A 27,942-nucleotide genomic window follows, 5' to 3' on the forward strand; every position below is an offset into this window, starting at 1 on the left:
AGTGGGCTAGCACTATAAATCGGCATCAGTCCGGACTAGTACAAGCAGCCACACACACACACACACACACACACAGTCACACACACACACACACACACACACACACGTGCATGCACGTCACTATCTAAGTGCAATAATCTTGGACGCGACGTTAAACCCCATTTCACCTTACCTCAGATAACGTCATCAAATACAGATTTACCGTTAGGTAATTGTCAACGGAACCAGTTGACGAATGCCCGTGCAGCACGAACCATTACAGTATTTTCTGACCTGGTATGTTGTGATGTGCAGGCTTCATGTCTGTCGACCTGACCGCGACCTGCCTCTGTTGAACAAGGGATGTCTCCATGATAGTCAGAACTAAAACTTTCAACCTGTCGTTTACACGTATTTGTAGGGCATATAAAGAGCTTCACCATTTGATATCAAATATACCTACACGAGCAGAGTGTTAAAAATACCGCTAACCAGCTTCAGTGGCAGATAGCGATTTCATTTTATAGTGACGTCATGGTAACGATTGCGATGCTAAAAGCGGCGTTAAACCCAACTCACTCACTCACCGAGATTCTTTGCGGCCCCTGAAGATCCGGGCGAGAATACGTCTTCAGCATCATTCTTGCCGTCATTAAGGAGACTAACGGGCTCGGGTGGTCAGGCTTGCTGACTTGGATGATACCTGTAATCGTATCCCAATGACGTAGATCGATGCTCATGATGTCAATCACTGGATTGACTGGTCAATACTCGATTATTTACAGGTCGCCATCATAAAGCTGAGAAATTGCTGAGTGCGGCGTTAAACATCAAACCAATAATAGTAATGTTTTCTGTGATTTGTATTAGTCGCAATAGTAGAGACTACAGACTCTCATTGTTGGCAGGGTTAGGGTCATTGTTGGCAGGGTTAGGGTCATTGTTGGCAGGGTTAGGGTCATTGTTGGCAGGCAACTATGCTTGTCCTAAGAAGCGACTAACGGGACCGGGTGGTCAGGCTCGCTGACTTGGTTGATGCATGTCATCGTATCCCAATTGCGTGGATCGATGCTCATGATGAATCACTGGATTGTCTCGTCCAGTCTCGATTATTTATAGACAGCCGTCATATAGCTGGAAAATTGCTGAGTGCGGCCTGAAATAACAAACATCATTGTTGGCGCCATTCTCACCAAGTTGGTTTCTCCACACAGTTTTCAATATTGATTTAAGATAATATATTCCCTTCAAACTAAATCATAAAGTGGAAAAATAAATTGTGTCGGAATTCAGGTATTTCAATCGCTTTCGCTCGGGAAATGAGCCTACCACACATTGATGCACTGATCCGAGCAGGACCTGTTTGCAACCAGCGCAACACACACACACACACAAACACACAGTGACACACACGGAGGACGGTCAGAGGAAATACGCGCTCTACCGCATGGCGTTTATAGGGTGATATCGCTGTTCGGAGCTCTCACTGTCCATCACATCCGGTAATATCAACCTGGAGTTCCTCATGTAACACGTGCTTGTGTTTATGTGTGTTCGTAAAAAGGAAAGATGCAAGTCTCCAACACGAATAATATTAAGATCTACAATTTAAGTGCTGGAAAATCTCTTCCAGAAGTAAGTCTTCGTTCTGTAAACTCTTTATTTGAAATAACTAAATATGTTTGAGGAGCCCAGACACTTCCAATGGTTTTGTTTATGCTATAAATTATAGGCCCTATAGCACACACATAGCACCTTGTTTTGTTGTGATAGTTTCCAGCTCTTGGATCTTTATAATCAAGCACGCCATTACGATCCTTAGGGTTAGTTGTGCTGAAGGAGTCGTTGTCAGATATTTGTACCTCACGTACGTACAGTTCTGTATACAGAAATGTACCTTAGCCCAAATCAGAATACTGAAAGGTAGGGGGTAGCCTAAACGACGGACGAGTCCATATTCCTCAACCCGAAACCGGTTCATCTTGTTGCTCTGGTTCGCCTGATAACGAGTGCATTCTGGATAATGCAGTACGTACGTCACTGTGTATGCTCATTTTTTTATGTCACACTGGAATGCATCTCACACAACAGTTCTGATCCATTTATGGAAATGATGTTGAATTTTACTGGATCCAAGACGTGTATGGAACCATGCAAGTAACCACGTAAGTGCATCGCACAAAAGAGGCGGAATTGACTCCTCCTAGGCTACTTTTCTCTATCCTGATTTTGGCTAGGGTACATTTCTGTATACCTGGGGTACATAGCTGTAGTACCCGTGGTGACAACAACCTCTTCAGTGTTAGTTCTGAGGTAGGGTATGGGTTAGCTATCTCTGTTAGCAAATTAATCCAATGTAATTTGAGGAAGATCTGTACCATTTTTATAACATTTCAAGAAAGTTTACCATACTATAGTGCTTTTTGGCTCAGAATGCTGACTTCACAGATCTTGCGTACCTCTTCAGTCCTCACTTATGTTGTGTTGGGGTTAGATTAGGTTAATCCTGCACCCTTTTACAATCAAGCACCCCTCCACGATCAATCACCCTTTGGGATAGAGTTAGGTACCTCTTTCCGATCAAGCACCCTTTGGGATAGGGTTAGGTACCTCTTTCCCATCAAACACCCTTTGGGATAGGGTTAGGTACCTCTTTCCCATCAAACACCCTTTCACGATCCTTAGAGTTGGGCACCTATTAATTTGTAGAAACTCTGTAAATTTTTATTAAGTTGTAAGTTTCGGCAGAGAAAATGGCTACAGTGCATGCACATATATGTAAACAAATGGTGGTGATGTCTTGGTAAACAAGCACAAAGTATTTGTGATAAAGACCAAGGTAGAGTGTTGGCTAATTAGATTAAGTCAGTAGCGTAGCTTAACTTCAAGCTGGCAATGTGAGTTTCATCCTCTATGCCATGCTTATTATCCCCCGCCGCGCGAAAGCGCGAAGCGGGGGATATAGTATTCACGACCGTCCGTCCGTCCGTCCGTACGTCCCACCTGTTTGTTGCCGCGATATCTCAAGAACTAAACACTGGATTGTCTTCATATTTGGAACTATGGTGTATATACAGACTCCGCAGACACCAGTCTGTTTTGGTGACCTTGATCCCATTTTAAAGGTCACAGCAGGCAAATCTGCTTTTGGAGTTGGAAAACAGTGTTGCCGCGATATCTCAAGAAGTAAACACTGGATTGTCTTCATATTTGGAACTATGGTGTATATACAGACACCGCAGACACCAGTCGGTTTTGGTGACCTTGACCCCATTGTCAAGGTCACAGCAGGCAAATCTGCTTTTGGAGTTAGAAAACGGTGTTGCCGCGATATCTCAAGAACTAATCGCTGGATTGTCTTCATATTTGGAACTATAGTGTATATACAGACACCGCATACACCTGTCAGATTTGGTGACCTTGACCCCATTTTCAAGGTCACAGCAGGCAAATCTGTTTTTGGAGTTGGAAAACGGTGTTGCCACAATATCTCAAGAACTAATCGCTGGATTGTCTTCATATTTGGTAGTATGGTGTACAGGCGGGGGATATTTCGTCACTCTGTGACAAATACTTGTTGAAATTTGATACTCCCAAAATATCTACTGCGCATGTGCATAAAGGTGATTAAACAGGTGCTGATGACTTAATAATCAGGCACTAATTTGTGATCACGCCCCTCTCTGATCAAACCTTCATGAGGGTCAAACACCCCATTGTGATCCTTAGGTGCGATGATAGAATCTGTTCACAAGCCAATAGTACTATAGAAAATAGATATATCTCAAGAAATAAATTCTTTAGTATATCTTCGCAGACCTTGTGTTAGGGTTAAGGTTACCCATAACTCAATCTTTAGCGCTTGGATTCCCTTCACGTTCAAGCCCCCTTTTATGATCCTTGGGGTTCGTTATGAGGTAGGGATAGTGTTAGCTATCTCTTTTAAAAAATGAATCAAATGTAATTTGAGGAAGGTCTGTACAGTTTTATCAAGTATCAAACACTCTGCTGCACATGTTCCTACAGGCAAACTATCAGCTGCGGATCACTTGGGAAAGAAGCACTAATTATTTGTAATAGCGCCCGTGGTCCTGTGGTAAAGTGTTGGCTACTAAGATTAACTCTTCAGCTGCGGATCACTTGGGAAAGAAGCACTAATTATTTGTAATAGCGCCCGTGGTCCTGTGGTAAAGTGTTGGCTACTAAGATTAACTCTTCAGCTGCGGATCACTTAGGAAAGAAGCACTAATTATTTGTAATAGCGTCCGTGGTCCTGTGGTAAAGTGTTGGCTACTAAGATTAACTCTTCAGCTGCAGATCACTTGGGAAAGAAGCACTAATTATTTGTAATAGCGCCTGTGGTCCTGTGGTAAAGTGTTGGCTACTAAGATTAACTCTTCAGCTGCGGATCACTTAGGAAAGAAGTACTAATTATTTGTAATAGCGCCCGTGGTCCTGTGGTAAAGTGTTGGCTACTAAGATTAACTCTTCAGCTGCGGATCACTTAGGAAAGAAGCACTAATTATTTGTAATAGCGCCGTGGTCCTGTGGTCAAGTGTTGGCTACTAAGATTAACTCTTTAGCTGCGGATCACTTAGGAAAGAAGCACTAATTATTTGTAATAGCGCCCGTGGTCCTGTGGTAAAGTGTTGGCTACTAAGATTAACTCTTCAGCTGCGGATCACTTGGGAAAGAAGCACTAATTATTTGTAATAGCGCCCGTGGTCCTGTGGTAAAGTGTTGGCTACTAAGATTAACTCTTCAGCTGCGGATCACTTAGGAAAGAAGCACTAATTATTTGTAATAGCGTCCGTGGTCCTGTGGTAAAGTGTTGGCTACTAAGATTAACTCTTCAGCTGCAGATCACTTGGGAAAGAAGCACTAATTATTTGTAATCGCGCCTGTGGTCCTGTGGTAAAGTGTTGGCTACTAAGATTAACTCTTCAGCTGCGGATCACTTAGGAAAGAAGTACTAATTATTTGTAATAGCGCCCGTGGTCCTGTGGTAAAGTGTTGGCTACTAAGATTAACTCTTCAGCTGCGGATCACTTAGGAAAGAAGCACTAATTATTTGTAATAGCGCCGTGGTCCTGTGGTAAAGTGTTGGCTACTAAGATTAACTCTTTAGCTGCGGATCACTTAGGAAAGAAGCACTAATTATTTGTAATAGCGCCCGTGGTCCTGTGGTAAAGTGTTGGCTACTAAGATTAACTCTTCAGCTGCGGATCACTTGGTAAAGAAGCACTAATTATTTGTAATAGCGTCCGTGGTCCTGTGGTAAAGTGTTGGCTACTAAGATTAACTCTTCAGCTGCGGATCACTTAGGAAAGAAGCACTAATTATTTGTAATAGCGCCCGTGGTCCTGTGGTAAAGTGTTGGCTACTTAGATTAACTCTTTAGCTGCTGAGTTCCGTCCTCCATGTGGTGCTAGTTGAAAATGAAAAAATTGCACCGTAAAAGTGCAGTACTCTTCAAAGGTGTGATTATAGAATCTGCTTGACGCCCACTAAATATTAGCATAAGAACTACATGTATCCCACGAAAATTTTTCGATCTTGAGTGCATCTTCAAGCTTTAGGGTTAGTTGTGTTAGGGATGGGATGGTTTACCCTCAGTCCTTAGCCCTTGGATCCTTGGATGAAAATAGTGGCAAACATATTCTATGGCAGCTCCAAGTGACAGATTTAAAATTCTCTCTCTCTCTCTTTCAAATATGTCAGAATATATTGAGTTTGTGCCTTTCAGTGGTTGTCAGACAGGAAGAAAAGAAAGTTGCGGAAAAGTGATGTTGGTGAGTTGGGCATTTTGTGTTAATCGTAAATGGGTGAGTGAGTATGGTTTTATGCCGCTTTTAGCAATATTTCAGCAATATCACGGCGAGGTACTACAGAGACAGGCTTCACACATTGTACCCACCTCGGGAATAGAACCTGGGTCTTCGGCATGATGAGCGAACGCTTTAACTACTAGGCTACCCGACCGCCCCATAATTGTAAATGACATGAAGACTTTGTGTACAGGTTTTCTTTGTCAACTTTGTATTTTATTTATGCATCTGCAATAAACACATGATCCAACTATGACAGACAGACAGACAGACAGACAGACAGATCACTATGTATATTAGCTGAATAGATAACAATATGTCTGCTTTTTACCATGGCTATGTTTGGATTGATAAATTTTCGTCATACCTACAGATATTCAAAGGAGAATTGAACTTATTCAAGACTTTGAGATGCCAGCAGTGAGTCGATGTGTCCAGGTGTCTAGAGATGGACAATACATTCTAACCACAGGTAAACCTAACCTCAGTAGGGTTTCAGTACAGTGTTATCACTTTACATACCTAGAACTACAAGTGCAGGTTAGTCAAATATTGAAATGAAAACAGGTTTAATATGTCTGTTGTCCCTGCGAAGGTACTTACAAGCCTCGACTGCGATGTTATGACGTCCACCAGCTGTCCCTCAAGTTCGAACGAGGGTTGGACGCTGAAGTTCTCAAGTTTCTGGTTCTGTCGGAGGACTACACAAAGGTGAGAGACGACCTGGACAGTGGTACATCAGGCCGTTCTGTGAGGGACACAGGTCAAGGGTTATGTCCCTTAGTCGCCCCAGTATCTGCTTCTACATCATGCCGTTCTGTGAGGGACACAGGTCAAGGGTTATGTCCCTTAGTCGCCCCAGTATCTGCTTCTACATCATGCTGTTCTGTGAGGGACACAGGTCAAGGGTTATGTCCCTTAGTCGCCCCAGTATCTGCTCCTACATCATGCCATTCTGTGAGCTGGTCAAGCTAGCTGTCTTAGTTGATGCAAGTCATCATATCCTAATTGGATAGATCGATGCTCTTGATGTCATAGATACAAATATTGACATTGATCGTCACAATATAGCTGTAGCTGAACTTGATGTTGATTGACAGGTATTGTTCCTAGAAGATGAGAGATATGTTGAGTTCCACACACAGTTCGGTCGCCACTACAGAACCCGAATCCCCAAGTATGGCCGTGACCTTGCCTACCACTACCCCAGCTGTGACGTCTACTTTGTGGGAGTAAGGTGAGTTAATAGAAAGACATATCTCGGTTATCCAGGGTAATATATCTCCTGTTTGATTGGCATATTTAGAAGTTGGCAAGTAACAGTAAACACAAGATATTTTAGGGATGACAGCTTCTTTATTCTGTTATGATGCAATGTTTCGGTATAGATCCTTATACCCTTGTCTAGCAAGTGGGAAGTACGACAGCATGGTTGGGGTGGATATACATCTGGTAACGATTAACAAAAACAACATAAGTGAATGCATGAAAAAGAGTAATCAACAACCAAGGACAACAGTATGTTGATATAGTGACCACAAACAGAAGCTGACTGTACATGTCAAGTATATCAAGAATATCAAGAATATCAAATATATAATTATCAAGAAATTTACAAGACCAGAAACAATTACTTTAGTGTGTATTTAGATGTTGTATTTTTTACCCGATTTTATAGTTGTGTCCACCCTTTTATTCCTTGACCTGGGGGGGGCCGGGTAGCCTTGTGGTTAAAGCGTTTCTCTCGTCACGTCGAAGACCCGGGTTCGATTCCCGACATGGGTACAATGTGTGAAGCCAATTTCTGGTGTCCCCCGCCGTGATATTGCTGGAATATTGCTAAAAGCGGCGTAAAACCATACTCACTCACTCACCATTCCTTGACCTTATTGTTATTGATATTATGTTGCTCAAATGAAGACGTTCTTGTCATGTTCTCTGTCAACAGCCCTGAAATCTACCGACTGAACCTGGAACACGGCCGCTTCCTGTCTCCGCTCGTCACCAGTGCTACGTGAGTGAAGGTTATGCCAAGCACTGATATCTAACAAACAGAAACTGCCACATACAATGTTCATCCTTGTAATATGAGGGCAGTTCCTTCATGATACCTCTTATATGAGGGCCAGTTCCTTCATAATACCTCCTATATGAGGGGGCAGTTCATTCATAATACCTCCTATATGAGGGGCTGTTCATTTTTAATAACTCCTATATGAGGGTCATTTCATTCATAATACCTCCTATATAAGGGGCTGTTCATTCTTAATACCTCCTATATGAGGGCCAGTTCATACATAATACCTTCTGTATGAGGGGCTGTTCATTCTTAATACCTCCTATATGAGGGTCAGTTCATTCATAATACCTCCTATATGAGGGGCTGTTCATTCTTAATACATCCTATATGAGGGTCAGTTCATTCATAATACCTTCTGTATGAGGGGCTGTTCATTCTTAATACCTCCTATATGAGGGGCTGTTCATTCTTAATACCTCCTTGATTATACACGTGGCAACATGTCGGGCATTTGTACCTCGTGTCAAAGAAACTGTCTAAAGTAGATCCTCACAAGTATTGTCCTTCCTGCATAATTAAGGACGGGTTTTCAACGTGTTCGTGAGATAAACGTTGTAAAGAATGTGAGCACTTGTCTTCTATAAACTTTAACTTGTATCTTCGTGCGTTGGCGAAGCGGGCTACTGACCACCGCTACAAGCAGAGAAGGTCATCGGGTGGATCCTTGGACTCTGCACCCCCTTCATCTGGCCCTGGGGGTGGCGAGTCGACCACACCCAAGAAATCAGTTGATAAAGTCCCGCCTCAGTCAACTTATGTTTCTGACAAGACACGTGACCGTTCGCCTGCTGATGATACTACCCGCACGACTGATCTTCGTCAATCGGTTGATCGAGAGCATCACTCACCCAACCCCGTTACGACGGGACCGGGTCGTGACGAGGACCATGAGGGGACTACGGTCCCCAGTCGGTCCGTCTCCTGTCCTACCAACGACGATAGGGACGTCGTGCGGGATGACAGTGAACACAGATCCCTCTCTAGAAGTCGTTCCCGTTCCCGGGATGACAGGTCGAGTGCCTCGTCGAGAGACAGTAAACGACACGAGGACGTTCGTCGCCTTCGTGGTCGTGGAGAGCTCGATTCGGACGATAACTACGATGGGGATCGTAGTACATTTACAGTTAGAGATCGTTGCCCTTGTCCCCACGGGGACGTGCGACACTGTCGAAGGGAGTATTTGGGAGATCAGCGTCGTAGAGATAATGACCGATCGACACCCTCATCTCACTTTCATATCGACCCGGCTTTGATAGCCCAGATCACGGCGGCGGTACTCGCCTCGACGGCGTCAACCAAGAACGATTCGACTACGTCGGAGGTCCATGGACCATCGACCAGTACACCAGTTCCTTCATCTACGCCCACATCTACTGTGAGGAGAAACACTCCCAGGACGAGGACGAAAGGACGGTGCAATCCGTCCTCACCTGTATGCAACGGTGGATCTCGGACGTCCTTGCCCAGTCCTGATATGTATCGGGCCAGATTACTTCGGCATGTCGTCATGGCTACATCGACTGCACTGAACTACCTGATCGTCATGGCAGGACACTCCACGGGCCCCGTGGTCATCGCAACAGTTGTTTAACAGTCGTACCAACGATGTTCTGGACAAATACTCCAAGGAAGCCGAGCATGACATCATCATTTCGGCTTCACACAACCTGTCCAGACGGCCACCGGTTTCGAACGCCCCACGACGATGTTATAGAAACGAGAATGTGCAACGGGCCTTTCGTAGGGACACGCCTCGACAGCCGTCCCGCGAGAGAGATGCGGACAGAAAAGGTCCCCAGGTCTCCTTTTCCAAGAATCCCAGGGGGGGACAGAGCCGTCGGGGAAAGAAGTGAAGAACCTTCCCCCGCCGTCACTGTCGTTGGAGTCGCCCCCCTGGTGACACTACCTTTAGATGAGTTACCGGTAGGGGGGAGACTTCATCACTATGCCCACAGGCGGGCTTTCCTCAACGACCCTTACATTCAGAACATTTTGACAACAGGCTACGCCCCACGCCTGAGATCGACGCCTCCACTGATGTCATCCCCGACATTCCACACTCCACCAACGGATCGGCTGACTGAGGCCATCGATTCATTGAAGGAAAAGGCGGCAGTACTTCGCCTAGGGACATCGGCACCATCGCCGGGGTACTACGTGCCCATCTTTCTAGTACCCAAGAAAAACTCCACAATGATGCGGCTTATTTTCAATCTCAAAAAGTTCAACGCAACAACCAGACACATTCACCATGATATCCCTCAGCTCTCTTCGTCGGATGATATTACCGAACAACTTCCTCGTCTCGATAGACCTTCAGGACGCGTATCTACATGTACCAATAGCTTCCGAGTTCCAGAAGTTCCTCCGATTCGAATACCAAGGTATTCATTACCAGTGGGCGGCCGTCCCCTTTGGAATTTCTACGGCCCCGTGCATTTTCACACGGATCATGAAGACGGTCGTAGAATGGCTCCACCGGCAGGCGATCAGGGTCGCCTTCTACCTAGACCAGTTCACAGAAGCCCTTCAAGGAGAGTTAACGACCACCCTGAATCTACTACAGTATGTGGGGTGGATCGTCAACCTTCAAAAGTCGGACTTGGTACCAACTCGGGATCTACAGTACATCGGGATACGCTTCCAGACGGGAGTCAATCTGGTCAAGGTACCTCAAGACCGTTGGGACAAGATTGTCAACAGCGTTCCGAGACTTCTACATGCCCCGGCGTTGGTGCACATGTGGCAGGAAGTCCTCGGTCTGTTGACATCGGCCCAAGACCTGACTCGCCGAGGGCGTCTTCAACTTCGTCCGCTGCAGAGATTGCTATACCCCCACCTGGAGTTTCCCAACCTCCTGGTTCCACTTCTGGCGCAGCTACGTTGTCATCTGGAGTGGTGGCTCCAGCCGTCGAATGTTTGCGAAGGCGTCTTTATGAGTGAGCCTCCGTTCATACTACACCTATTCATAGACGCGTCATTGGAAGGCTGGGGAGCGCAGTTCGGGGACGACCAAGCGGCTGGGCTGTGGTCGCCAGTAGAAAGGTCCTCCACATCAACTGCCTCGAGATGGAAGCAGTGATTCGGGAGGTCGAGTTCTGGAAACTTCGACTCCGTCGGAAACGGCTGATGATACAGCCGGACAACTCCACAGTCGTCCACTGCGTCCTTTTGGACCGGACATTCAGGTTCTTCGCCCTCGCAGACGACTTGGACATGGGCGTAGGCGCCCGTCACATCCCGGGGGCCAAGAATGTGATAGCCGACGCCCTGTTGAGACCATCGAGGCTGTCTCCCACGGAGTGGATGATCCATCCGACAGTCTTTCATCTGCTGACAGATCTACTCTGGTCTCCCCAAGTCGATCTCTTCGCAACCCGGTACAACAACCGCCTCCCTCGATTCGTGTCGCCGGTTCCAGACCCACTTGCATGGGACCACGATGGGATTTTTTTAGCGAAAAATCAACTTCCTGGCCAAGATTCGAGAATGTTCCACATTCCTTCCTTGTCTGCTATTATTGGCCCTCATGATCACGCTGATCTCAACCTGTGCCCAGTTCGTGCGCTTCGTATTTACCTGCAGTGATCTGAACAGCGACGACAACATTTTCGACGGCTGTTCATACTGCTCTCAACCAATGCAAAGAAAGAGATTACACGTAATACTCTCTCCTTTTTGTTGAGAGCGGCAATTCTCAGAGCTTACGAGGCGCAAGGACTCGCACCTCCCACCTCCTCTCATCCGCACGAAGTTCGAGCCATAGCTTCAACATTAGCACTCCACAGTAATTGTTCGCTGCAAGCTATTATGGAGGGCTGCTTTTGGAGATCTACTTCAGTGTTTGCTTCGCATTATCTCAGAGATATCTCCACAGAAGATGTTGAAGGACTCAAACAGTTTGGTCCACTCGTGCTGGCACAACATATCTCAGAATATGTCAGAATAGACAGTGAATTTGTGCTTTTTTTCACTTTGGACTTTTTGCTCGACACTTCGTGTTACAATAAAAGCTGTTAGTGAATGTACGCATTCTCATGGTTTTTTGTTGTGTGCAGTACTTTGGCTTTTTTATTATGGTTATTCGGTGTATGCATCGTCTTCCCATACTTTATAGCACAGGTCGTATTTTTTAGTTACCTTGTATACTGCGAGTTGCTCTGTAACTAAATTATGCGCCGACCACACTTCAATTGCAATTTAACTACGTGTGCAGTTTTCCTGTCGCATCGATAATTAGTTGTGTGTCAAAGAGCATTAACCATGCTATTTTTAGTTACCTTGGATACGACGAGTTGTTCTGTAACTAATTTATAAGCCGACCACACTTCGATTGCAATTCAACTGTCGTGTGCAGTTGTCCTGTTGCATCGATACTTACTTGTGGGTCGAAGAGCATTAAACATGCTGTTTTAGTCACCTTGTATACTGCGAGTTGCTCTGTAACTAAACTATACGTCGACCACACTTCAATCGCAGTTCAACTGACGCGTGCAGTTGTCCTGTCGCATCCATAATTACATTAAGTAATACGTTACCACTGTTATACCGAGGCTGTTGTCTCCCACAACTGCTGCTATAGCGAAATCTACCACAGAGATCTTAATTACCTCATGCAGCACGTGCGTAGCCACCTAGCTGCCATGTGACACCCTTCACTCTTGTCTCTTCGCTTGCTCTAGCAAGACGTACAATAAACTTCTCAAGCGTTCCTGTTTCTTCGACCATTCGGTGATATTTATTACTGTTTATTCTCTCTAATAAACTGTGCTTTTACGGGGCGTTTGCTGTAACTACGCTTGGAAATATTTTTCCCGCCAAAAGGAAATATTTTCTCGCCCTTTTTTTTCTATATACTTGCAGGGTGTCTCGTATGCACGTTGCGTCTTACGTTCCCCTGTTCTAGTATATCTTTGGGTTTTTAAATCACTTATTCCTCTATATGTTATATGTGTATGTTCTATATTCGCATTGCTCATTTATTTTCTGGTGAAAATACTCGTTTTTGTGGTGCGTGTGTTGTAACCATGTTTTGCTCTTTGTTCATAGTACAAACAAAATGTCTGACATGGATGTTTCGCCGTCCTCCACCCCCTCTACCCCCGCAACCAGGAGCTGCGGGGTGTGCCGCAAGCGAGCGCTACCGGCTGTATGTGCAGTCCGTTTCCACCCCTGTGGTGGCCGGCTCGTCCGGTCGGGGTCCCCTTGCGGGTACCACCACCACGGCTGCGGCGGATCCCTTGGCGGCCCGTGGGCTGTCCTGGGATTCCGTCGCTGCATTACTTGCAAAACTTGTGGACTCCAAGCTGGCGGCCTTATCTCAGGATAGGACGCTGGCTGTTCCGTCCCCGGCCCTCGGACGTGGGGTCCACCGGTACGGTGGCGGCTCCCGTGGTCACCGGTCCTTCCCCCGAACCATTGCTCCCGCTATTGGTTAAGGACCGCGTGGCTATGGTATATGCCCTCTTTGAGGACATGCCACTGCCCCGGCCGGTACCGCGGGGAATCCACGGCTCTGTGGGTTCCTCTGAGGTATACAATGAGTCTTCCGACACAGCTTTCCCCGCATCAACCTTTCTGCGCGGTATCAAGCCTTCCTTGGAGAACGCCTCCGCGGCAGCCTCTGGTCGGGGTCTCCCGTTGCCTCCGACGTCGTGGAGAATGGATTCATCCCGGTACATGACCTTCCCTTTCCCGAGGCTGGTCCTACCGCGGAGGCCCATGTTGAGCGGTTGGGTGTCCGTGCCCCACTGGCTGCTACGGTAACGCAAGCTACCTTGCACCAGCTGGACGCCCTCGCTCGGCACTCCATGCTTGCCATGTCTCACGGAGACACTTACTTGGCTGCAGTCTGGTCGAAGGTTCTCCCACGGACCATGACCAGCGCATTCACAACTGCCTGCTTAGTTTAAATGCTTCCCTTGAGTACGTTGCCGAGGACTCTCGGCACACACTTGCTCTTGTTGGGTCCCTGCATAGGCGCCTGTGTGCCGCTCCTAACCGGAGCGCGCCCCAGGCTGCTGCGGCCGGTAGGTCTAAGGGGTCGGGTTCTTCTTCCTCTGGGAAGAAGCCCCGCCCTGAGGGCTCCGGTATGGGAAATCAGCTGCCCTTTCGCGGGAAGACGGGGAACTGGGGGAAGCCCAAGTCGTCTAAGGACAGCAAGGGCCCCTCCAGGTGACTCTGATTGGAGGGGTTCGTATGCCGACAGCGCCAACTTCGGTTGGCCCTTAGGCGAACCCGAGTCACTTGGCCCTGGACAGTTGCGCCTGCCGCAGCCTGTCAGGGCCCCCTCTCCTTCCCCAGTGGGAGCCAGAATCCAAACTTACTGGGAGAATTGGGAACAAGTGTTCGACGACCCGTGGGTGGTCAACACGATTCGGTACGGCTATCGGCTAGATCTCAAAGCGAATCCGCTGCTCACCGTTGCCCCGTTGGCAGGTTTTGATTCGGAAACCGATCTTCCCATCCACGCCGATGCCATCGGCAGGTGACCCATCGCCTCTTTGTCCCCCCAGACCGGTGGCACAAGATTCAGGCGATGATTGCCAAAGTCTTAGCGGTACCACAGACTGTTCACTTTTGGGAACAGCTGTTAGGGCTACTTGTGTCCGCCCTGGACTGCACCGATCGGGGTCGTCTGCAACTCCGCCCGCTGCAAAGGTTTCCAATCCAGTTGTTAGCACAGGAGGAGAACAGTGCGACCGTCGCCCTCGTAGATCGACTCCGCCCGCATCTGGAGTGGTGGACGGTCCCTTACAATGTCTTATCAGGAGTCTCTATGCGGCCCTACCGGGCCACGTTGAACCTGTATACAGACGCCTCTCTAGTGGGCTGGGGTGCCCATCTAGAGGGGGAGGTGAGCTCGGGGCTGTGGTGCGTAGATGAACTAGGTCTTCACATCAATTGTTTGAGTTCAAGGCAGTGATAAACGCAGTCACTCACTGGAAGCATCGTCTCGTCTACGCCCGGCTCATGCTGGCGACCGACAACACGACAGTAGTGTCCTAGTAGTTTGTCCTGAACAAAACTGGGGGGAACCCACAGTCACTCGCTACTCGATCTCACGTTCGAGTTTTACGCTCTGGTGGACAGTGTCCCGTGCCAGGTACTCGTCCATCACATCCCAGGTGTGCGGAACGTACTGGCCACCGCTCTATCGAGGCCTCGGGATCCGAGCCCCACGGAGTGGATGCTCAACCCAGTATTTTTTCAGGGGCTGTGCGAACGTTTGGGTCGTCTGTAGGTCGACCTGTTCGCAACCGGGTTCAACAATCAACTCCCGTTGTTTGTATCACCAGTCCCGGACCCGAGGGCCATCAATCACGATGCTCTATAGCGTTAGACTGGACGGGCATGGACGCTTATGCTTACCCACCGACGGCGTTGATACCACTCATTCTAAGCCGGCTCCGAGGAGTTCGCTGTCGAATGTTACTGATTGCGCCCATGTGGCAGAACAGATCGTGGTACCCCGACTTGCTGACCCAGGTCACGCAGTCGCCACTTCCACTGCCTGTGAGACCGGATCTCCTGATCCACCCTCACACCCGTCAGCTTCATCCAAATGCAGGGCAGTTCAATCTGCACGCGTGGATGTTGTCACCGAGCGTCTGAAGAGTAAAGGTTTTTCTCGTCGGGCGTCTCGGGCATACGTTAGTATGCATCGTGATTTTACCCAGAAGGTGTATAATGCACGTTGGGTTATTTTCACGAAGTGGTGTTGTAAACATCACATGCATTCGCCAGATAAGGTATCTGTGCAAGATATTGCTCGTTTCATGTCTCACTTACGAGAGACCCGGAAACTCTCCGGGGGTTCCATTGCCAACTATGTCTCTTCCGTTGCTACGGTAGGGGACGTTGCTATGGGTACCAGTCTCTCATAAGAGCCGGTGATTCGGGGTATTATCAAGGGTTTCAAACAGCAAGATCTTCAGAAGGGCCTGGGATCTTTCCTTAGTGTTGAAATCACTTACAGAAGCTCCGTATGAACCCTTGAGTAGTGCTTCATTCTGGCATGTGCCTTGGTAAACAGCATTTCTCCTCTCCTTTGACATGGGCCAAACGGAGAGAGAATTCACTGTAAGATCACTCAAGGAAATCTTACATCCTGCTGATACTGAGGACAGATCGCTGTGTCCAGTTAGGGCCCTTAAGTATTTTCTTAAGGCTTCGAATGAACGCAGACAAGGGCGTGACTGTCTGTTCATATCGTGTAACCCTAATCGCACTGCTGACATAACTCGCAACTCGATTGCGTTATGGCTTCATTCTGTTGTCAATCTGGCGTACCGGTCTCGGGGATTACCGGTAGCGGGGTCAAACCCGCACGAGATCAGGGCGCTAGCGGCAACATTTGCCCTTCACTCGAATATCCCTGTTCGCAGAATATTACGAGGTTGTTACTGGCGTTCTGACTCGTTTTTTGCCAATCTTTACCTCAAACAGGTCGCTGATGACGACGTGGAGAGTGTGCACCGTCTTGGGCCGCTGATCGCTGCGCAAGCGGTCACCTAAGGGGTGTGCCCGGCGCAATTCCGAACTCCTCAGGCGTCAGACCTTGCACAGTGGTCAATCTGGGTCGACTCCAATGTTCCCACTGCCGTGGGTACAGGAGTTGGGGTCCCGCAAACCAGCGCACTCACACCACAGGTGAGGGCGGCTTTTTGTGTGCTTTGTCCTTATTTGTATTTTGACAATTATGTATTTAATTGTATGTCGTGTATCCCAACCTTGTGATGCATGCTTACAAATACTGGAATTAGGTCACATGCCTAATGCATACTTTAGGTAGGCTTGCTCTGGGATATACGGTCCGAATGAAATTAATTTCCCTCTTTTCGACTGTTTAACCTGATCTAAGATTAAGCTCACGCGGATACAGTGTTCTCATCCGCTGCGGCGATGAAATACCTATCCAGTGGGGCCGTTTGGAGTCACCAATCGTTTTGGCAATGACGATTGAGCCTTACGGTATGCGCTTGACAGTGCTTTGGTATTCCTATAGGGTAATGCCTAGCTAGGTGCATGCGCATCGAGTGCTTCTGCCTTGGTGTCTACTTCCGCTGGTCGGAAGGAACGCTAGCTGTCAGGGTTCGGGTTGTAGGTGCTCCCCACCGCCTACTGTGGTAGTCAGCCTCGGTATAACAGTGGTAACGTATTACTTAATGTAATTTGTAGAATGTTTCTATTCGGAATATTCTATAAGTAATATGTTACCACTGGGCTGCTGCCCGCCCGTCCGTCCCCCGAGCACTTGCTCTCGCAAGAGACAAGAGTGAAGGGTGTCAATTGGCAGCTAGGTGGCTACGCATGTGCTGCATGAGGTAATTGAGATCTCTGTGGTAGATTTCGCTATAGCAGCAGTTGTGGGAGACAACAGCCTCGGTATAACAGTGGTAACATATTACTTATAGAATATTCCGAATAGGAAAATTCTACAAATTAGTTGTGTGTAGAAGAGCATTAACCATGCTGTGCGTTCGTGATAAACAACTTGTCTCGTCCGTGCATCTGGTCGAATGTTCTATTGTCACTACAGGGGTGAGGAACTTGGTACATTCGACGTGAAAGAGGTCACTTTCTGATTACTTTCCCGACCCTCCTTCCAGTGTTCCGTCGAATTCTACCCATTTGTACAGCTGAAAACAGACTAAAACATGGCTTTTTCAGATAAAAAAGGATGTTTTATTGGTCTGTTTTCAGTCATACGTTCCCACCCAGCCATCCCCACAGGGAAGTAATCTAGTCCAGTCCTGCTTGATGGCTTATTCTTCGAGATTTGTGACATGTCATAGGGAGGTGCGTGCGCAACCGGACGGAAACAAGTTTAATGTTTACATTCCAGCTTTTGGCTTCCTTTTAAATGTGCGACTAGACGTGAGGGTATGAAAGATACCTATTTGTACGACTGAAAACAGACCAATAAAACATCGTTTTTAATCTGAAAAACCCATTTATTTGTTTTAGAGAAATAAACTGCTGTGAATTCAACCCTATGCACCAGCTGTTTGTTTGCGGAACCAAAGAGGTACGGGACATTGTCACTGTCAGATGGAGGTAGGGTACGGGACATTGTCACTGTCAGATGGAGGTGGGGTACGGGACATTGTCACTGTCAGAGGGAGGTGGGGTACGGGACATTGTCATTGTCAGAGGGAGATGGGGTACGGGACATTGTCACTGTCAGAGGGAGGTGGGGTACGGGACATTGTCACTGTCAGAGGGAGGTGGGTTACGGGACATTGTCACTGTCAGAGGGAGGTGGGGTACGGGACATTGTCACTGTCAGAGGGAGGTGGGGTACAGGACATTGTCACTGTCAGAGGGAGGTGGGGTACAGGACATTGTCACTGTCAGAGGGAGGTGGGTTACGGGACATTGTCACTGTCAGAGGGAGGTGGGGTACAGGACATTGTCACTGTCAGAGGGAGGTGGGTTACGGGACATTGTCACTGTCAGAGGGAGGTGGGGTACAGGACATTGTCACTGTCAGAGGGAGGTGGGGTACGGGACATTGTCACTGTCAGAGGGAGGTGGGGTACGGGACATTGTCACTGTCAGAGGTAGGTGGGTTACGGGACATTGTCACTGTCAGAGGGAGGTGGATTACGGGACATTGTCACTGTCAGAGGGAGGTGGGGTACGGGAGTTATGGGATATTGTCACCGTCAGAGGGAGGTGGGGTACGGGACATTGTCACTGTCAGAGGGAGGTGGGGTACGGGAGTTATGGGATATTGTCATGGTCAGAGGGAGGTGGGGTACGGGAGTTACAGGATATTGTCACTGTCAGAGGGAGGTGGGGTACGGGAGTTATGGGATATTGTTACTGTCAGAGGGAGGTGGGGTACGGGAGTTATGGGACATTGTCACTGTCAGAGGGAGGTGGGGTACGGGAGTTATGGGACATTGTCACTGTCAGAGGGAGGTGGGGTACGGGAGTTATGGGACATTGTCACTGTCAGAGGGAGGTGGGGTACGGGAGTTACAGGATATTGTCACCGTCAGAGGGAGGTGGGGTACGGGAGTTATGGGACATTGTTACTGTCAGAGGGAGGTGGGGTACGGGAGTTATGGGACATTGTTACTGTCAGATGGAGGTGGGGTACGGGAGTTATGGGACATTGTTACTGTCAGATGGAGGTGGGGTACGGGAGTTATGGGACATTGTCACTGTCAGAGGGAGGTGGGGTACGGGAGTTACGGGACATTGTTACTGTCAGATGGAGGTGGGGTACGGGAGTTACAGGACATTGTCACTGTCAGATGGAGGTGGGGTACAGGACATTGTCAGTCAGAGGGAGGCGGGGTACAGGAGGTACAGGACATTGTCACTGTCAGAGGGAGGATGGGTACGGGACATTGTCACTGTCAGAGGGAGGATGGGTACGGGACATTGTCACTGTCAGAGGGAGGTGGGGTACAGGACATTGTCACTGTCAGAGGGAGGTGGGGTACAGGACATTGTCACTGTCAGAGGGAGGATGGGTACGGGACATTGTCACTGTCAGAGGGAGGTGGGGTACAGGACATTGTCACTGTCAGAGGGAGGTGGGGTACAGGACATTGTCACTGTCAGAGGGAGGTGGGGTACAGGACATTGTCACTGTCAGAGGGAGGTGGGGTACAGGAGGTACAGGACATTGTCACTGTCAGAGGGAGGATGGGTACGGGACATTGTCACTGTCAGAGGGAGGTGGGGTACAGGACATTGTCACTGTCAGAGGGAGGTGGGGTACAGGACATTGTCACTGTCAGAGGGAGGTGGGGTACAAGACATTGTCACTTTCAGAGGGAGGCGGGGTACAGGAGGTACAGGACATTGTCACTGTCAGAGGGAGGTGGGGTATGGGACATTGTCACTGTCAGAGGGAGGCGGGGTACAGGACATTGTCACTGTCAGAGGGAGGTGGGGTACAGGACATTGTCACTGTCAGAGGGAGGTGGGGTACAAGACATTGTCACTGTCAGAGGGAGGTGGGGTACAGGACATTGTCACTTTCAGAGGGAGGCGGGGTACAGGACATTGTCACTGTCAGAGGGAGGTGGGGTATGGGACATTGTCACTGTCAGAGGGAGGCGGGGTACAGGACATTGTCACTGTCAGAGGGAGGTGGGGTACAGGACATTGTCACTGTCAGAGGGAGGTGGGGTACAGGACATTGTCACTTTCAGAGGGAGGCGGGGTACAGGACATTGTCACTGTCAGAGGGAGGTGGGGTTCGGGACATTGTCACTGTCAGAGGGAGGTGGGGTACAGGACATTGTCACTGTCAGAGGGAGGTGGGGTACAGGAGGTACAGGACATTGTCACTGTCAGAGGGAGGTGGGGTACGGGACATTGGCACTTTCAGAGGGAGGTGGGGTACAGGACATTGTCACTGTCAGAGGGAGGCGGGGTACAGGAGGTACAGGACATTGTCACTGTCAGAGGGAGGTGGGGTATGGGAGACACTATGTAGACTTACGTGACGTCAACATGTGTTCTGGGAGATGGGGTGTTCATGTTTGTTAAACATTTGCATGTCTTGTTGAAGACCCAAGTTCAGTGTTGTGCCCGTTAGTCTTGTCTTGAGAACTTTAAAGTTGCATCACTTTTGAATTTCATTCCCGTTATTGATGCATATATTTGTTGTGTCAGTTTGTATAAATCCTGATGAAACTTGTCTTTCTGAGTGTGGTGTAGAAATTGCACAATATCTTCTCTCCAGGGCCATGTTGAATGCTGGGACCCAAGGTCAAGGACAAGGGCGGGCGTCCTTGACACTGCACTCAGCAGCCATATTGAAGACTTAGAGTGAGCCACTTACTGTGTTACATGAAGGGTTGTCATGGAGGATTATGAATAATCATGTTGTAGTCAGGACGCTATGTAGCGCCATGGTTGTGCACCTACCCTTTGAGTCATGCTGGGTGATGGGAATCAGGTAGTCTGTCGTCATGGTGATGTATGGTGGTGAGGACTACATCGTATGTCAACATACCTCAGATACACAACTACTGGTACCACGAGTTGCTAGAACTAAGTTTGCATATGACATAGCGAGTCTGTATGTATGCCCCCTTATGTTGAGTGGCGAATATAAATGCTGTAGAAGTCAGGAGTTCAGAGTTTTCAGTATGGTGGTGAGGACTACATCGTGTCAGGTCCTGTCAAGTGGCTGTGCTACACACTGTCAGTGCCTTGTATATATGTGGTGAGGACTGCACTGTGTCAGGTCCTGTCAAGTGGCTGTGCTACACACTGTCAGTGCCTTGTATATATGTGGTGAGGACTGCACTGTGTCAGGTCCTGTCAAGTGGCTGTGCTACACACTGTCAGTGCCTTGTATATATGTGGTGAGGACTACATTGTGTCAGGTACTGTCAAGTGGCTGTGCTACACACTGTCAGTGCCTTGTATATATGTGGTGAGGACTGCACTGTGTCAGGTCCTGTCAAGTGACTGTGCTACACACTGTCAGTGCCTTGTATATATGAGGTGTGGACTACATCGTGTCAGGTCCTTTCAAGTGGCTGTGCTACACACTGTCAGTGCCTTGTATATATGTGGTGAGGGCTACATCGTGTCAGGTCCTGTCAAGTGGCTGTGCTACACACTGTCAGTGCCTTGTATATATGTGGTGAGGACTGCACTGTGTCAGGTCCTGTCAAGTGGCTGTGCTACACACTGTCAGTGCCTTGTATATATGTGGTGAGGACTGCACTGTGTCAGGTCCTGTCAAGTGGCTGTGCTACACACTGTCAGTGCCTTGTATATATGTGGTGAGGACTACATCGTGTCAGGTCCTGTCAAGTGGCTGTGCTACACACTGTCAGTGCCTTGTATATATGTGGTGACGACTGCACTGTGTCAGGTCCTGTCAAGTGACTGTGCTACACACTGTCAGTGCCTTGTATATATGTGGTGAGGACTGCACTGTGTCAGGTCCTGTCAAGTGGCTGTGCTACACACTGTCAGTGCCTTGTATATATGTGGTGAGGACTGCACTGTGTCAGGTCCTATCAAGTGGCTGTGCTACACACTGTCAGTGCCTTGTATATATGTGGTGAGGGCTACATCGTGTCAGGTCCCTTCAAGTGGCTGTGCTACATACTGTCAGTGCCTTGTATATATGTGGTGAGGACTACATCGTGTCAGGTCCTGTCAAGTGGCTGTGCTACACACTGTCAGTGCCTTGTATATATGTGGTGAGGACTGCACTGTGTCAGGTTCTGTCAAGTGGCTGTGCTACACACTGTCAGTGCCTTGTATATATGTGGTGAGGGCTACATCGTGTCAGGTCCTTTCAAGTGGCTGTGCTACACACTGTCAGTGCCTTGTATATATGTGGTGAGGGCTACATCGTGTCAGGTCCCTTCAAGTGGCTGTGCTACACACTGTCAGTGCCTTGTATATATGTGGTGAGGACTACATCGTGTCAGGTCCTGTCAAGTGGCTGTGCTACACACTGTCAGTGCCTTGTATATATGTGGTGAGGACTGCACTGTGTTAGGTCCTGTCAAGTGGCTGTGCTACACACTGTCAGTGCCTTGTATATATGTGGTGAGGGCTACATCGTGTCAGGTCCTTTCAAGTGGCTGTGCTACACACTGTCAGTGCCTTGTATATATGTGGTGAGGACTGCACTGTGTCAGATCCTGTCAAGTGGCTGTGCTACACACTGTCAGTGCCTTGTATATATGTGGTGAGGACTACATCGTGTCAGATCCTGTCAAGTGGCTGTGCTACACACTGTCAGTGCCTTGTATATATGTGGTGAGGACTGCACTGTGTCAGGTCCTGTCAAGTGACTGTGCTACACACTGTCAGTGCCTTGTATATATGAGGTGTGGACTACATCGTGTCAGGTCCTTTCAAGTGGCTGTGCTACACACTGTCAGTGCCTTGTATATATGTGGTGAGGGCTACATCGTGTCAGGTCCTGTCAAGTGGCTGTGCTACACACTGTCAGTGCCTTGTATATATGTGGTGAGGACTGCACTGTGTCAGGTCCTGTCAAGTGGCTGTGCTACACACTGTCAGTGCCTTGTATATATGTGGTGAGGACTGCACTGTGTCAGGTCCTGTCAAGTGGCTGTGCTACACACTGTCAGTGCCTTGTATATATGTGGTGAGGACTACATCGTGTCAGGTCCTGTCAAGTGGCTGTGCTACACACTGTCAGTGCCTTGTATATATGTGGTGAGGACTGCACTGTGTCAGGTCCTGTCAAGTGACTGTGCTACACACTGTCAGTGCCTTGTATATATGTGGTGAGGACTACATCGTGTCAGGTCCTTTCAAGTGGCTGTGCTACACACTGTCAGTGCCTTGTATATATGTGGTGAGGGCTACATCGTGTCAGGTCCCTTCAAGTGGCTGTGCTACACACTGTCAGTGCCTTGTATATATGTGGTGAGGACTACATCGTGTCAGGTCCTGTCAAGTGGCTGTGCTACACACTGTCAGTGCCTTGTATATATGTGGTGAGGACTGCACTGTGTTAGGTCCTGTCAAGTGGCTGTGCTACACACTGTCAGTGCCTTGTATATATGTGGTGAGGGCTACATCGTGTCAGGTCCTTTCAAGTGGCTGTGCTACACACTGTCAGTGCCTTGTATATATGTGGTGAGGACTGCACTGTGTCAGATCCTGTCAAGTGGCTGTGCCACACACTGTCAGTGCCTTGTATATATGTGGTGAGGACTACATCCTGTCAGATCCTGTCAAGTGGCTGTGCTACACACTGTCAGTGCCTTGTATATATGTAGTGAGGGCTACATTGTGTCAGGTCCTTTCAAGTGGCTGTGCTACACACTGTCAGTGCCTTGTATATATGTGGTGAGGACTGCACTGTGTCAGGTCCTGTCAAGTGGCTGTGCTACACACTGTCAGTGCCTTGTATATATGTGGTGAGGACTGCACTGTGTCAGGTCCTGTCAAGTGACTGTGCTACACACTGTCAGTGCCTTGTATATATGTGGTGAGGACTACATCGTGTCAGGTCCTGTCAAGTGGCTGTGCTACACACTGTCAGTGCCTTGTATATATGTGGTGAGGACTACATCGTGTCAGGTCCTGTCAAGTGGCTGTGCTACACACTGTCAGTGCCTTGTATATATGTGGTGAGGACTGCACTGTGTCAGGTCCTTTCAAGTGGCTGTGCTACACACTGTCAGTGCCTTGTATATATGTGGTGAGGACTGCACTGTGTCAGGTCCTGTCAAGTGGCTGTGCTACACACTGTCAGTGCCTTGTATATATGTGGTGAGGACTACATCGTGTCAGGTCCTGTCAAGTGGCTGTGCTACACACTGTCAGTGCCTTGTATATATGTGGTGAGGACTGCACTGTGTCAGGTCCTGTCAAGTGGCTGTGCTACACACTGTCAGTGCCTTGTATATATGTGGTGAGGACTGCACTGTGTCAGGTCCTTTCAAGTGGCTGTGCTACACACTGTCAGTGCCTTGTATATATGTGGTGAGGACTGCACTGTGTCAGGTCCTGTCTAGTGGCTGTGCTACACACTGTCAGTGCCTTGTATATATGTGGTGAGGACTACATCGTGTCAGGTCCTTTCAAGTGACTGTGCTACACACTGTCAGTGCCTTGTATATATGTGGTGAGGACTACATCGTGTCAGATCCTGTCAAGTGGCTGTGCTACACACTGTCAGTGCCTTGTATATATGTGGTGAGGACTACATCGTGTCAGATCCTGTCAAGTGGCTGTGCTACACACTGTCAGTGCCTTGTATATATGTGGTGAGGACTGCACTGTGTCAGGTCCTGTCAAGTGGCTGTGCTACACACTGTCAGTGCCTTGTATATATGTGGTGAGGACTGCACTGTGTCAGGTCCTGTCAAGTGACTGTGCTACACACTGTCAGTGCCTTGTATATATGTGGTGAGGACTGCACTGTGTCAGGTCCTGTCAAGTGGCTGTGCTACACACTGTCAGTGCCTTGTATATATGTGGTGAGGACTACATCGTGTCAGGTCCTGTCAAGTGGCTGTGCTACACACTGTCAGTGCCTTGTATATATGTGGTGAGGACTACATCGTGTCAGGTCCTGTCAAGTGGCTGTGCTACACACTGTCAGTGCCTTGTATATATGTGGTGAGGACTACATCATGTCAGGTCCTGTCAAGTGGCTGTGCTACACACTGTCAGTGCCTTGTATATATGTGGTGAGGACTACATCGTGTCAGGTCCTTTCAAGTGGCTGTGCTACACACTGTCAGTGCCTTGTATATATGTGGTGAGGACTACATCCTGTCAGATCCTGTCAAGTGGCTGTGCTACACACTGTCAGTGCCTTGTATATATGTAGTGAGGGCTACATCGTGTCAGGTCCTTTCAAGTGGCTGTGCTACACACTGTCAGTGCTTTGTATATATGTGGTGAGGACTGCACTGTGTCAGGTCCTGTCAAGTGGCTGTGCTACACACTGTCAGTGCCTTGTATATATGTGGTGAGGACTGCACTGTGTCAGGTCCTGTCAAGTGACTGTGCTACACACTGTCAGTGCCTTGTATATATGTGGTGAGGACTACATCGTGTCAGGTCCTGTCAAGTGGCTGTGCTACACACTGTCAGTGCCTTGTATATATGTGGTGAGGACTACATCGTGTCAGGTCCTGTCAAGTGGCTGTGCTACACACTGTCAGTGCCTTGTATATATGTGGTGAGGACTGCACTGTGTCAGGTCCTGTCAAGTGGCTGTGCTACACACTGTCAGTGCCTTGTATATATGTGGTGAGGACTACATCGTGTCAGGTCCTTTCAAGTGGCTGTGCTACACACTGTCAGTGCCTTGTATATATGTGGTGAGGACTACATCATGTCAGATCCTGTCAAGTGGCTGTGCTACACACTGTCAGTGCCTTGTATATATGTGGTGAGGACTACATCGTGTCAGGTCCTGTCAAGTGGCTGTGCTACACACTGTCAGTGCCTTGTATATATGTGGTGAGGACTACATCGTGTCAGGTCCTTTCAAGTGGCTGTGCTACACACTGTCAGTGCCTTGTATATATGTGGTGAGGACTGCACTGTGTCAGGTCCTTTCAAGTGGCTGTGCTACACACTGTCAGTGCCTTGTATATATGTGGTGAGGACTGCACTGTGTCAGGTCCTGTCAAGTGGCTGTGCTACACACTGTCAGTGCCTTGTATATATGTGGTGAGGACTACATCGTGTCAGGTCCTGTCAAGTGGCTGTGCTACACACTGTCAGTGCCTTGTATATATGTGGTGAGGACTGCACTGTGTCAGGTCCTGTCAAGTGACTGTGCTACACACTGTCAGTGCCTTGTATATATGTGGTGAGGACTGCACTGTGTCAGGTCCTGTCAAGTGGCTGTGCTACACACTGTCAGTGCCTTGTATATATGTGGTGAGGACTGCACTGTGTCAGGTCCTGTCAAGTGACTGTGCTACACACTGTCAGTGCCTTGTATATATGTGGTGAGGACTGCACTGTGTCAGGTCCTGTCAAGTGACTGTGCTACACACTGTCAGTGCCTTGTATATATGTGGTGTGGACTACATCGTGTCAGGTCCTGTCAAGTGGCTGTGCTACACGCTGTCAGTGCCTTGTATATATGTGGTGAGGACTGCACTGTGTCAGGTCCTTTCAAGTGGCTGTGCTACACACTGTCAGTGCCTTGTATATATGTGGTGAGGACTGCACTGTGTCAGGTCCTGTCAAGTGGCTGTGCTACACACTGTCAGTGCCTTGTATATATGTGGTGAGGACTACATCGTGTCAGGTCCTGTCAAGTGGCTGTGCTACACACTGTCAGTGCCTTGTATATATGTGGTGAGGACTGCACTGTGTCAGGTCCTGTCAAGTGGCTGTGCTACACACTGTCAGTGCCTTGTATATATGTGGTGAGGACTGCACTGTGTCAGGTCCTGTCAAGTGGCTGTGCTACACACTGTCAGTGCCTTGTATATATGTGGTGAGGACTGCACTGTGTCAGGTCCTGTCAAGTGACTGTGCTACACACTGTCAGTGCCTTGTATATATGTGGTGAGGACTGCACTGTGTCAGGTCCTGTCAAGTGACTGTGCTACACACTGTCAGTGCCTTGTATATATGTGGTGTGGACTGCATCGTGTCAGGTCCTGTCAAGTGGCTGTGCTACACGCTGTCAGTGCCTTGTATATATGTGGTGAGGACTGCACTGTGTCAGGTCCTATCAAGTGGCTGTGCTACACACTGTCAGTGCCTTGTATATATGTGGTGAGGGCTACATCGTGTCAGGTTCTCGTATATATGTGGTGTTAACCATCAATGCTTGTATCTATGGCAACCTACTTAGTTGTAAGATTATGCTCTGTGTTCCTTCATTCAAATGTCCAATCTACTCCCAACACAGGACCACTGTATGCAATATCTTAATTCCCATAAGGTTGTGTTGAATATCGTCCTGGTAGGATGGATATTTTCACACTGAAAGCTTGGTTCCAAATTTATTTTATCACATTCAAATCTTCAGGTGGCATAGATGTAAATTGAAAACACTTTATGACTGTCTCCTAATCATTGTTGATGTTGTGTGAAATGATAAAAAGTGAATGTGTCTTGTAACAATATCTGTTAAATAGTGGGTCTTGTGTCTCCTGAATGCCTGTTTCTCTGCAGCACGAGCGTTGTACCATCTGTGACCGCAGTGAAACACCGAGACGGTCTTAACCTGGCAGTCGGCACCAGCACCGGACAGGTAGGGAGTATACACCATCTACAGGGGTGATCTACGTGACAGGTACAGAGTATACACCATTTACAGGGGTGATCTACCTGGGCATCTACTGGGGTGATCTACGTGACAGGTAGGGAGTATACACCATCTACGGGGTTATCTACGTGACAGGTAGGGAGTATACACCATCTACTGGGGTGATCTACATGACAGGTAGGGAGTATACACCATCTACTGGGGTGATCTACCAGACAGGTAGGGAGTATACCCCATCTACTGGGGTGATCTACGTGACAGGTAGGGAGTATACACCATCTACTGGGGTGATCTACGTGACAAGTAGGGAGTATACACCATCTACT

At 48.3% G+C, this 27,942-nt stretch overlaps 1 protein-coding gene across 2 annotated transcripts in view; it reads left to right on the forward strand.

Moving 5' to 3' along the window:
• The first annotated feature begins 1,460 nt into the window (after positions 1-1,460).
• Positions 1,461-27,942, forward strand: part of LOC124125946 (nucleolar protein 10-like) — a 55,852-nt gene continuing 29,370 nt past the window's right edge. The window contains exons 1-9 of one of the 2 annotated variants that reach the window (XM_048400668.1): positions 1,461-1,614; positions 5,726-5,771; positions 6,181-6,279; positions 6,403-6,518; positions 6,908-7,044; positions 7,756-7,821; positions 17,857-17,917; positions 20,600-20,685; positions 27,523-27,601. In XM_048400668.1, coding sequence (XP_048256625.1) covers positions 1,549-1,614; positions 5,726-5,771; positions 6,181-6,279; positions 6,403-6,518; positions 6,908-7,044; positions 7,756-7,821; positions 17,857-17,917; positions 20,600-20,685; positions 27,523-27,601 — 756 coding nt within the window. In that variant the 5' untranslated portion in view covers positions 1,461-1,548. Of the gene's footprint in view, positions 1,615-2,017; positions 2,145-5,725; positions 5,772-6,180; positions 6,280-6,402; positions 6,519-6,907; positions 7,045-7,755; positions 7,822-17,856; positions 17,918-20,599; positions 20,686-27,522; positions 27,602-27,942 lie in introns of those variants that run through there. The other variant, XM_048400669.1, reaches the window with a different exon arrangement.

Source organism: Haliotis rufescens, unplaced genomic scaffold (assembly GCF_023055435.1).
Source record: "Haliotis rufescens isolate VD_foot unplaced genomic scaffold, xgHalRufe1.0.p SCAF_2, whole genome shotgun sequence".
In the NCBI taxonomy this organism is placed as follows: domain Eukaryota; kingdom Metazoa; phylum Mollusca; class Gastropoda; order Lepetellida; family Haliotidae; genus Haliotis; species Haliotis rufescens.